Source organism: Vipera berus (assembly GCF_964194415.1).
Source record: "Vipera berus genome assembly, chromosome: 1".
Taxonomy (NCBI): Eukaryota; Metazoa; Chordata; class Lepidosauria; order Squamata; family Viperidae; genus Vipera; species Vipera berus.
Window position 1 is genome coordinate 190,050,378 of NC_138202.1, and position 12,861 is coordinate 190,063,238.

At 39.3% G+C, this 12,861-nt stretch overlaps 1 protein-coding gene across 2 annotated transcripts in view; it reads right to left on the bottom strand.

Moving 5' to 3' along the window:
- The window catches only part of MCM3AP (minichromosome maintenance complex component 3 associated protein), an 80,696-nt gene that overhangs the window by 61,838 nt on the left and 5,997 nt on the right, over positions 1–12,861 (bottom strand). For both annotated transcript variants that reach the window (XR_014026697.1, XM_081329670.1), the window contains exons 3-6: positions 12,477–12,697; positions 8,708–8,786; positions 5,940–6,087; positions 242–438 (exon numbers count right to left, since the gene is read on the bottom strand). Coding sequence is in view for 1 of the 2 variants with exons in the window: in XM_081329670.1 (XP_081185796.1) it covers positions 242–438; positions 5,940–6,087; positions 8,708–8,786; positions 12,477–12,697 (645 nt within the window). In the remaining variant the exon portion in view is untranslated. The remainder of the gene's footprint in view (positions 1–241; positions 439–5,939; positions 6,088–8,707; positions 8,787–12,476; positions 12,698–12,861) is intronic.

The window sequence follows — 12,861 nt, forward strand, 5'->3', positions numbered from 1 at the left end:
TTTACTGTACACTGCCACAAGTCCAACTGGAAATTGGCAGAATGAAATATAAAATAAAATACTATAGGGAAAATACAGGAAGTATTAAAATTCTATACTCCTGAATAATGTAGAATTGTATATCAATAGCTAATATCTTCATTGTTGTGTAACAATAGTTATATGGCTTTATGACTTCACAAATCCTCTTACCCAATTTACATTTCAAGTATTATTATCATAGTGCTTCAACAACTCTTACCTTGACGCATCATTTTATCTCTCTGGTCTAAAAGGCGGTACTTATCCTCAGAGGTTTCTACCTCCATTCCTATAAGATTGTTGAAGGAAAAGGCTGACACTTCTGCATTCTCTGAGCCCTGACCTTCAGATCCACAATCAAAGGCATATGGCTCAAATTGCAAAGACTTTTTAAGGCCAGATTTCTTAGCTGGAGAACTGTAAGAAGCAAGACATAAAAAAGGAACATTTCTTTACCTAGTGCACAAGAATACATGACCTTTTTTATGCCAAGTCTCTGAGAGTTAGTGTGTGTGTGTGTGTGTAGAGTATATAGATCACCTGATGAAGGAATAGCTTTATTTCTTTTGTGTTCCTTGGATATGGCTGTCTGCTTGTAATGATGTGAATTAGCTATGGTCTGGAATAATATAATTAAATCATGCTAGTTACTTCACAAAAACATTTTACTCATGAAAAGATGCTTACCATTCCTTGGGACTAAAGTCTAAAAATGAATGTAATGTCAAATTCATCTGTAAAATAATGTACGGGTTATCGTTCAAAATGTCTGAAGAATATCAGGTTGCCTACGACTGGGCAATTTCCATCTTCCATGTTCCCTAACATACCTGTAGAATTTCAGCTTTCCAGTTAGCATTTAGCATGCCACTTGTGAGATCATGAGAGTTATGTAGTACACCTAGCAGGTTTCAGATTCAATACATCACCTCCATCCACCAATTGCTTCTTTAATAATACAGAATAGTGAAGGGATTCACCTAGGGTCCCATCTTATTTCTGGTGCTATTATGTACACAGAAGGATTAAAGCTGGACTAATCAAAGGCCACTTCCTTTGGAACAGCCCATGCTAATTACCCAGAGCAAATGTAATTATTTTTACAGTGCTTAGCCAACAAATAGATAATATAATAATCAGCAAATAAGCAATTACAGCAATATTAGCCATAACATTATTTCCAGTGGCTTTGGAAAACCCCGTGTCCTTTTGATAGTTATAAAAAGTAACATGGGCAAGAATCTACATTATCTATATATTTTCTATAGAAGAGAATATATGTAGCTCAAAATTGAACTGTCAAATCCTTGCTATTGTTTGCTTGCAGATGTTTCATTACCCAAATATGTAATATCACTAGTGTAAGTAAAGTGTGGGATTTACTCCGTTTATATACAGTAGATTGCTCTGCCAGTGCTGGTGAGGGCATGGTTTTCTCTTTAGTAGTTCCTCGATTGGGATATTGTTTTCTGTTTGTTTGCCTGGTGTTAATTCCTGCTTATGGATGTGGTCACTGTAGAAAATACAGTATGGCCTGTTTTTTTGTTCTCATCTTAGCTTTTGTATTGTGTCTTTTGAATGTTACATAAGAATGTCTGCAAGCAACTAACCAAGCTTAGAGAGGTGCATATATTCTCTTCTATTGGAAATATATAGATAATGTACATTCTTGTTCATAGTTCATGCTTCTTTCTTTCATTGCTTCTGCTTGCCTTTTATCCCATTTTGTCTGTTAACTGTTTTGAACCTTGTTGGTATTTAATACATGAATAAACAAACATCAATTATATTTCACTGAGTAATACGTGTGCTTGGTTTGATCTAGATGTAGGGATTAACTGAGAGTGTACTGGGTACCAACTAACAGAAAATTACATGGGGAATGGGAAAACTACTATAATCTCTTAATACATAATAATGGAAGCTGATGAGGTAGGAATCTCCAATTCTAAAGGGAAGTGGGTAGAGCTATATTATAAACGAGAGACAGTTCGCAGAAAGACACTATGCAAATAATATGGAGATTTTCAAATTGGGAAAATATCACGCTTAGTGAAATAGAAGAACAATCTTACCTAGCATAGGACAATTTCTTCTGTTCAAATTAATTATATCCCTATTTCTTACTCTTTAATAATTTGCTGTTCTAGTGATGGACATAATTTGGTTAATTACTTAAAGAAGTGATTAACCAAATTAGGTCCTTCATCACTAGAATAGCAAATTATTAAATAGTAAGAGATATCTTCTCTGTATATTTGACTGAATAATTATAATGGCAACTGCCTTAGTAGCTGTAATTGTAAATATCTCCCTAAATATAATTATCCAAATTTTTGAGAATGTAATATAAAAACAAAACTTGGTTTCTTTCACAATTAGCTTGGCATCAGTCTTCTTAGTTTTCAACTGACCACAAAAATCATAAAACTATCCCTCCCAGTGGCAGTTCTATTCAACACTACCAAGCCTACAGCAAACTCAAAATGAATATGACAAATAAATATATAAAGGCATACTACAGATAGCCCACAGAATTGAACTGAATTGAATTGAATTGATTAAATTTATATGCCGCCCTTCTCCCTAAGGACTCAGGGTGGCTCACAACAATAAAAAGTTAAAAAACATAAAATACAAAATTTAAAAAAAGAATTAAACAATAAATGTAATAAATACATAACAATTAACCCAATAAAACCAAATTTAAAACTATAGTTAGTCCAGGTCCAATTGTTGGAACATCCATGTCGTCAGGTCACGGCAGAAGCAGCTCCGGAGGCAACTCATTCCAGAGGGTCGGCACGCCCACAGAGAAGGCTCTCCCCCTGGGGGTCGCCAGCCAGCATTGCTTAGCCGACAGAACCCTGAGGAGGCCGACTCTGTGGGAGCGAACCGGGCGATGGGAGGTTGACAATGGCAGCAAGTGGTCTCGCAAATACCCCGGGTCTAAGCCATGTAGGGCTTTAAAGGTAATTACCAGCACCTTGAATCGCACCCAGAGGGCAATCGGAAGCCAATGCAGCTCGCGCAGGAGTGGTGTAACATGGGAGTATCGAGAAACTCCCATAAGCACCCACACGGCTGCATTTTGCACCAGCTGAAGCCTCCGGGTGCACTTTAAGGGTAGCCCCATGTAGAGAGCATTGTAGTAATCCAGGCGAGAAGTGACAAGGGCGTGGGTGACCGTGCATAGGGCATCTCAGTCCAAAAAGGGGCACAACTGGCACACCAGGCGAACCTGTGCGAAGGCCCCCCTGGTCACAGCAGTTAGATGATCCTCCAAGTTAAGCCGTGAATCCAGGAGGACACCCAAGTTGCGGGCCCTTTCTGAGGAGGGCAATACCTCCCCCCCATCAAAAGAGATGGAACATGTTGCACAATATGAGATGCCGGTATCCACAGCCACTCGGTCTTGGAGGGGTTCAGCCTGAGCCTGTTCCTTCCCATCCAGACCCGCACTGCCTCCAGGCACTGGGACATCACGTCAAGGGCATCACTGGGTTGGCTCGGGGGAGAGATGAACAACTGGGTATCATCTGCATATTGGTGATACCTCACCCCAAAGCCACGGATGATCTCACCCAGCGGTTTCATATAGATGTTAAACAGGGGGGGAGAGAACCGACCCCTGAGGCACCCCACAAGTGAGGGGCCTCGGGGTAGATCTCTGCCCCCCTGCCAATACAAACTGCGAGCAGCCTGAGAGGTAGGAGAACCACCGTAGAACAGTGCCTCCCACTCGTAACCCCTTGAGCCGTCGCAGCAGGATACCATGGTCGATGGTATCAAAAGCCACTGAGAGGTCAAGTAGGACCAGGACAGAGGGACAACCCCTGTCCCAGCCCCGCCAGAGATCATCTACCAGTGCAACCAATGCCGTTTCCGTGCTGTAACCGAGCCTGAAACCAGACTGGTGCGGGTCCAGATAGTCCGCTTCATCCAGGAATTGCGGGAGCTGACGCGCCACAACACTCTCAACAACCTTCGCTACAAAGTGAAGGTTGGAGACAGGATGATAGTTATTCAAAGAGGCCGGGTCCAGGGCAGGCTTCTTGAGAAGGGGCCTCATCACCGCCTCTTTTAAGGCAGAGGGGAAGACACCCTCCATCAATGAAGCATTGACAAATGCCTGGAGCCATCCCCGTCACCTCTCCGGCGGCCGAAACCAGCCAGGAGGGACATGGGTCCAATAGACAAGTTGTAGCGCTCAGTCTACGCATAATCCTGTCCACATCATCCAAAGACACAGGGTCAAACTCACCCCAAATGGTATAACCAAGACCTGTCCTCTCCACTCCGCCGGATTCCGCCCAGTCGGAGTCCAAACTAGGCCAGATCTGAGCGATTTTGTCCTGCAGATACTATACAAATTCCTCAGCCCTACCCTGCAAGGGGTCATCCCTCGGTCACTGATTAAGCAGTGAGCGGGTCACTCTAAACAGGGCAGCTGGGCGGTTATCTGCGGATGCAATGAGAGCGGAAAAGTAAACACACTTTGCTGCTTCCATCGCCACTAGGTAAGACTTAAGATAAGTTCTTAGCTGTGTTCGGTCAGATTCGGATCTGCTGGACCTCCAACAGCTCTCTAGGTGTCTTTTCCGGCACTTCATCTTTCGGAGACCCTCAGTGAACCAGGGGGCCACCCAGGATCTGCGCTGGGTCAGAGGCCGCAAAGGCACAACTCGATCCAAGGCCCCAGCAGCCGCCCTCTCCCAGGCTTCTACTAGGGCCTCAGCTGAGTCGTGGGCAAGGGAAGCAGGAAATGTCCCAAGCCCGGTCTGGAACCTCTCAGGGTCCCTCAGGCGCCTGGGGCGGAACCACCTGGTCGGTTCTGCCTCCCAGCGGCCGGGGGGGGGGGGGTGGCGTACTGAAAGTCTAGCCAGAGAAGAAATTGATCGGACCATGAAAGGGGTTGGATGGTTAAATCCCCCCTACCCAGATCATTAATCCACTGTCCAGAGATAAAAACCAGGTCGAGTGTGTGCCCTCCATTATGGGTCAGGTCTTGAATTACTTGAGTCAGATCCATGGCTGTCATGGAAGCCATGAACTCCTGAGCCAACTCAGACGCCTCACCCGCGGAAGGCAGATTGAAATCCCCCAGAACTATAAGCCTGGGGAACTCAATCGCCAACCCGGGCAAGACATCGAGGAGCTTGGGCAGGCCGATGACACGCAGCTGGGAGACAGGTACGTAATCAATAGGCCCAACTGAACTCCAGGACCCCGCTTCAAAAGGAGAGACTCACACCCGCCTATCTGAGGGACAGTGGCCACTCGCAAAGACTCTCCCTAATAATAACCGCCACCCCCCCACCCCTGCCCTGGGCCCGCAGCTGGTGAAGCACCCGGAAGCCCGGTGGGCATAGTTCTGAGAGGGGGACCCCCCCTCTTGGCCCAACCAGGTCTCCGTGATGCAGGCCAGGTCCGCGTTCTCCTCCTCAATAAGATCATGTATGAGGGGAGCCTTGTTCACTATGGACCTGGCGTGGAAATAAACCAACCTGAGCCCAGGGTCCTGCAATCCTATGCCCCCAGGGGAGCAAGAAGAGCCACAAGGGCGGGAACAGGCAACCTCTTGAAGACAGCGGTGGTCCGTTCCCCAACTGCGATAAAGCCCTCTGCTCCCACACTCTCTGCCCCTCCCAATCGTCAAAATAGAAAGACCCTCCTCACTCGGAGCTGAGTCCACCGCTAAACCCCTACTCCCCCCCGCGACCGTCCGATGGTCTGGACTGCTGCCCAGGTCGAACTCCCCCAAGTTCGTTCCGGATCCCTTGGGCTTCCCCCCTTCCGGATCCCCTTAAAATTTTATATAAAAATTGCCCTTCTAAATGTTAAGTTATAATATAATTTACTAAATATATAAAGTATCTATTAATTTTATTTCACAAAGACTATTGAGAAATACACACCTTTTGTTTGACAGATTTCCACTTCCAGTAGGGCGGATTAAGGATTTAGAAAATAAAGAAGGCTGATGACTCAATTGTTCACTGCTTTGCCTCCCATCACTTTCATCTAGCTTCTCCTCCTTAGGTAAATAGTCTTTCTTATTAGGACCTTTCCACATTGAGAACACAAAAATATTAACATGTTTTACTACTTAACACTACCATTGATAAATGTACAGCAATTCAATGTTTAAATATAATCTCACAGAATCTATCTCCTAATACAGAAATATATATATAAAAGCAGACATATGAAGATGGGAAAAAACTGTTATGTTCCCTTTTTTCCTCTTTTAGTATAGATACATTTCAATGGATTCACTGGACAATGAAAACTTTGCTTCCTGAACACTTTTGGGCAGGGGTAGGCAACCTCGGCTCTTTTATGACTCATGGACTTCAACTCCCAGAATAGCTGGCTCAGGAATTCTGGGAGTTGAAGTCCACGAGTCATAAAATAGCCGAGGTTGCCTACCCCTGCTTTTGGGAGTATCGTATAGATTTTTGACTGCTAGTCATGAAAATAACCTGTAATTTAACCTATTATATACCGTTGTATAGAAATCTTCTGTTTTTACACAATAGCAATGTATACCCTTCAGTACCTGTGAGCTATGCTCATACATGAAACACATAGAAACATTGAATTATTATTGAAGCACATTCAGTACACCAAGTACACCTGAAATATCCCTGGAGATCTAAAAGTAGTGGCTCTGCTGCTTGGAAAGCAGCTCAGATATACCAAGTACTATTGTGGCATATGCCAATGGGACAATGTTATAAGAGAGTCACATTACATTAAAAATAAATGGCCACTCTGAAAGAATTTGGTTCCAGGATAGAAAAATGTGGCACATGAAACACTTGTTGACCCGAGAAATATATTTTTGCCTCCATTTCACATAAAACTCTAACTGGTGAAAAATTTTGTGAAAGCAATGAATAAGAACAATGAAGGTTTTTGTTATTTGAGACATGTTTCAACAATAACTGATGCCAAGATTAAGAAAAGCATTCTGTTGGTCCACATATCAAATACATCATCAGTGACAAGTGGTTTGAAGATCTGTTACTGGGGGCCAGAGAAAATCACCTGTAAAATATTTAAGGATGTCATTGAGAAGTTTTTTGGTGAACTACAGAGCACCAAACTGCATTTAGCTGATCAACAAACTTCTTATAGCATACAAAACCATGAAATGCAACATGTCACTGAAGATTCTTTTCTACATTCACACTTGGACGCCTTTTCCGAAAATCTAGTCAGTGATGTACATGCTGAAAGATTTCACCAGGACACTGACACAATGGAAAATCAGTGTCAGGGCAACTGGAATCCATTAATGCTGGCTAATTATTGTTGGACACTGCAGCTAAATGTATCAGACACCGAGTAGAAACAAAAATCAGCAACAAAGCACTTTTAGCCCTGTTGAACTCATGTAGTGAGTTGGAAACATTATGTGATTAAATACATTATAGTCATTAAGAGTTAATTTCATATTTGTCCAGGCATCTACATTTACTGTTAATCTAAAATTGTATTTGTGTTCAGTTTGAAGGAGTCTATCATATCAGCAAAAGTTTTCAGGAAGCCAAACCTTCGGGGGGGGGGGGGGGAAATTGTTGTCCAGTATTACTGATAAACTGAATTTATTTCAGAAACATTATGAAACATAATCTAGAAAATGAAACACTTTGGAATGGATTTAAAATGTAAACATATGCAGACATTAAAATAAGTTAGGCAACAGTACAGAATGACAACCACTGCTTTAAATATTACTTCTAGTTTAAGTGGTGAATTTTGTACCTAATTTACTTGCTCTACCTTTATCCTTCTTTTTAAGACAAACAGTTTCCCAAACAGTATCATAATTAAAAGAGAAAAAAGCTTCCTGATCTCTTAATGCTGTGCTATATAATTGTTCATCCTGCCTATGTAAAAAATAAGAGAGTTTTGAGAATAAAGGAAATGTCAACATTGCAGTTAGGTTGTGACTTCTACCATGCTCTAGTTCTGCACTCTTGAGGACTGAGGCCAGAAAATCTATACCGTTGTTGTTGTTGGTGGTGGTGGTGGTGGTGTTGGGGGTGGGGGGTGGTTCTCTTGTTTTAATTTGTATGTGACAGGATTAAAACATGCTCATTTTGCTATAATCCCTCCAACTTTCCCCTCAACCCCTTCTACTTTCTCACTTCTTTTAACCCGAGTGTTTTTCTGGGGTGCAATTTTATTGCATAGCACAAAAATAAAATACCTCTCAGACATTTCTCATGTTCAGAATGAGTAATACTAGATTCCCCCCATCCCTAGCCTTAAACTTTCCTTCTCCTGGCCTAAAAGAGGACAAAGTAGAGTTCAGAAACAGTAACCTTCAGTTCTGAGAGTCTGCAACTTTTAGTACAGCCAATTTAAATAAATCATTTTAATAAACCTCCATTGATTAAAATTAACCATTGCTTGCTAGTTTCAAATGACATAACAAGTGATAATTAATCAAAGGCTGAACTAAAATCTTTTCATACAGGAAGAAATGATGTGGGAAAGCTAAGGAGGTTACACTGCTCATACATGTCTCACTAAGTCACAAAATGTAATAAAAGGTTCAGACATTGCCAGTGGACCTTTACAAAGAATCCCACAATATACAGTATATAGTCTCTATGAAACACAAAATATTTACAATATTTTAATATTGGATCTTTAAAGCAAAGTAGCTTACTTGGTTTCTTTTTATGCCAATTTGTCACTATATCTTTGTGTAAGTCTTTTACTTTCTTTCTAGCCAAAACAGCAGATGCCTAGAAGGAGAAAAGGTTAGTTAGGAACAAAGTAGCATACAAAATGTTATATAACATGATTTAATGACAGCATCTGTTTATTATATAAGGAAGACTTTTAAAAATTACTCATCCTTAATAGGAAACAGGATTTTTTTGTGAGAGGAAATATTCCAATATAACACTAGAGGCAGGATTTACATGAAATGTCCATATTCTCTAATGAAACAGAGTCACAACTTGAGATAAGTTGCATATACATTTCAGGCACAAAATAAAGCAAATTATTAGGATAAGGAAATCAAGAAGTAAAGTAGTGAAAAACTGCAACACAGAATATATTTATTTAATGGAAGAAGATGGACATGGTTTTAAAATCTGAAGATAAAACATCAATAATCTGCACTATGATAATGATATTAGTCTCATAGCTAAAAATGTAAAGGATCAGCAACCTCTAACAATAAAAGTCAAGGAGCACAATGAAAAAAACAAGACTAAAATTAAATGACCCCCAAACTAAAGATAACAGAAACAACAACCAGACTTAGAACAGACAACTGAAGCGGTGGATAGCTTCTGTTTTTAAGGATTAACTAAAAACAACAGTAAATGAACAAGCAGTCAAGAAATATGCCACAAACTAGCACTTGGTAGAGCATCTATAAAGGCCATGGAAAAGATATTCAGATGCCTATATAATTAATTTGTATAGGGTTAGGGTTTTTTAAAATAACATTCTTAATATTTAGCAAACAGCATATTGTCTGGGTTCATGTTTTTTAAAAAAAGTAAGAATTAATTTCTATATGATCATAATTAATGTTAATCGCTCAATAGTCTTCTTCTTACTAGTATATATTCAATGTTACATAGTACATATACTTTCCTTTCTCTCTAACTCACTTTTCTAAGCACTGATAAAAATTGTCCCATGTTCTAAAGTACATTGAGTCTTATTTCTCTCTTATCTTTAATATCAATCTGTTCGTTTCTGCACAATCTAAAATTTTCTTAATGAGTTCTTCTTCTGTTGGTAGGTTTTCATTTTTCCAATATTGGGCAAATACAATTCAGGAATGGGTGAACTTAATTCAGATGACCATCAGGTATACTACTGCGGGCAAGAATCCCTCAGAAGAAATGGAGTAGCCTTCATAGTCAATAAAAGAGTAGGAAAAGCAATACTGGGATACAACCCCCCAAAATGACAGAATTATCTCAGTGTGAATCCAAGGCAAACCATTCAATATCACTGTAGTCCACGTCTATGCCCCAACCACCACTGCTGAAGAGGATGAAATTGACCGGTTCTATGAAGCCTACACCTTATAGAACTAACACCAAAAAATGATGTCCTTATCATCATGGGGGATTGGAATGCTAAAGTAGGAAGCCAAAAAATAACCAGAATAACAGGCAGGTTTGGCCTTGGAGTACAAAATGAAGCAGGGCACAGGCTGACAGAATTTTGTCAAGAGAATACGATGGTCATAGCAAACACTCTTTTCCAACAACCCAAGAGACGGGCAAATACAATTCTTGCTGTACTTAATACATGTAAAATTAAGTATATACAATCTTTCTCATAGTTTACTTCTTTTATGCCTAACAGGAACAGTTCTGGCTTGAAATCTATATGTTTATACTTATTGATGCTTTTGAACTTTACTATTGGAGTAAACGTCTGAGAATACCATGGACAGCTACAAAAACAAATAAACGGATCATCAAACATCAAATGACCAGCTCAAATTACCTCCTTTGGATACATGTGTGAAGACCTAGATTTCTGGAGAAAGCTCTAATTCTGGGAAAGACAGAAAGAACAAGAAGAGGACAAGCAGCAGCAAGTTCAATGGACTCAGTTATACTGGTGATGAGTGCATCGTTGGAAAACCTGAGAGACCAGATTAAATACAGATTGCTGTGGAGAAAATCTATCCATGTGATCATTAAGAGTTCACACTGATTTGAAAGCACATAATCAGTTAATTCAGTTTATATATTTTAATATCAGGTATCTATCAGGGAAACCAGATATGGGTGCAAAAATATAAAGCACTCTAAAACCAGGATCCCCACCTTTAAAGTGAAGTGGGGATATTTGGAGTATGCAGTCCAGGTTGAAAAATTATTTGCTCTTTGATCCCAAAGTGATAATTGAAAGGACATAAATGCCATTGAGCTCTTTTGTGAGAAGGAAGGATGAGCTTACTGCTGCAATACTGAGAGATATATAAACATGAAGAATAATTTAGGACAGAGATTTGTACAAGTATTGCTTTTTCCAGTAGGGAAAAAAAAGTAAATTATAGATTGGGGCAGGATAGAAATTTGAAGAAAAAATTATATATTATCTATTTATAACTAACTATAATAATTGTTTATTATTATGCTATGAATTAATATAAAAGCTCCTACAACTGAGGTGCTTTTACAAGCTTTATTTTCAATTAGCCAAAAACATTTTACTGTTTCATATAAATATCAAAAATGCATACAAATGTAAATTAAGGAACTCTCATCTGAAATTATATGAACTTTCTTTCCCATAATTTGGAGGCTGAATAAATAATGTGGAATGAACTCGATACAGGAGTCCCTTTCTTAAAATGGAACATTTTCTAGTCCTGGCAATCTCTTATAGGAATCTAAAACAATGCAAAGATGATTTTCTTGAATTTTTAGTAAAATCTGATCTGAGGAAAATGGCAGAGCAAAAAAGAATAAATTGTGCATCAAGTTTCTCATTCAGTGAAATGTGAAAGATAACCAGGCTTGATAAGATCCTGGAACATTTTGCTTTACCATAAGATGCTCCTACAATTCCCCCCCCCCCATACACACACACACACACACACACACACACACACAGAGAGACACAAAGAAGTGCAATAATGCCAAATAATTAAAATATTTTAGAACAGGTCCAATGAGATTTGTTTGTCAAAGTGTAAGAACTGAGAGGGAATACTCTTTACTAGAAGATTTCATATATCTTCTGCCATCAGAAGCTATTGGGAAAAATCATCTTCTCTATAGAGGTTTTTCTTCATTCTCCCCCAGAATTCATATAGTATTGATAATTATACTGTCCATCTATCCCATATTTATTAAGTACATGGATATCTGGAGTACAATGAAAAAAGTTGTATCTGTAGTAATTATTATAGTATCTAATTAGCACACGTACAGCCTACATCTTGTATGAAATCCACTCTCACTCATTCACTGAATGAGGAAATTGGTCCCTCAAGAGGGCAAATGTCTGTTTGATATGCCAATAGTTTTTCTGTCTCAATTTTCCACAATAATTTATTTTTTCCAGGGATTTTTCATTTAAAAGGATGCAATTTCTACTATTAAGAAAATGTCAACATGCAGACCTGATATCATCAATTAGAAAGTTTTATGTCATGAAGTTAACTATTATTTGGAAAACAAAAATATGTTTTTGAAGGCTAAGTAAAATAATTATTTTATAGTCACCATTTCTATAATACATATTATAAACTGCAACTCAGAATAGCCACTGATATCCCAATAATTTTAATGAAATTTGTGTTTAATTGCAACTTAGTGTGGCCAAGATTAAATTGCAAAATATGACAACAGCCAACCAACTTTAGAAGCATACAGAGTAAATTTCCCTTTAAGTCTAATATATATCCTCTATAGACATTAATCTTCTGATATTTTAAAACTCACATGATCAAAACAGCGTACAATGGCAAGCTTTTTGTTACGGTTGGTACGGATTTGCTGGATTTTAATAAACTTCTCAAAATGTTTGTGAAGAACATTTCTGTCATTTAGATGATCAGGAATATTTTTACACTGGATGGCTGTCAGTTCACTTGGTGAGCATCTGAGGCTTTCTATGCTCCCAGTGCTCCGATTTCGACGCAAAGGGTTTGAGGCAGCAGAATCTGGAAGTAATCGAATAGTGATTAAAAATAAGCACTTATATTTCAAAGTCACATCTATCTATCAATTAAAATGCAAAATGCTCTACTTATAAGCAGACCTCTACTTACAATGTAATTAATTGCAACCATTTCCACTTTCATTTGATTCTTTTTAAACTCTGCTA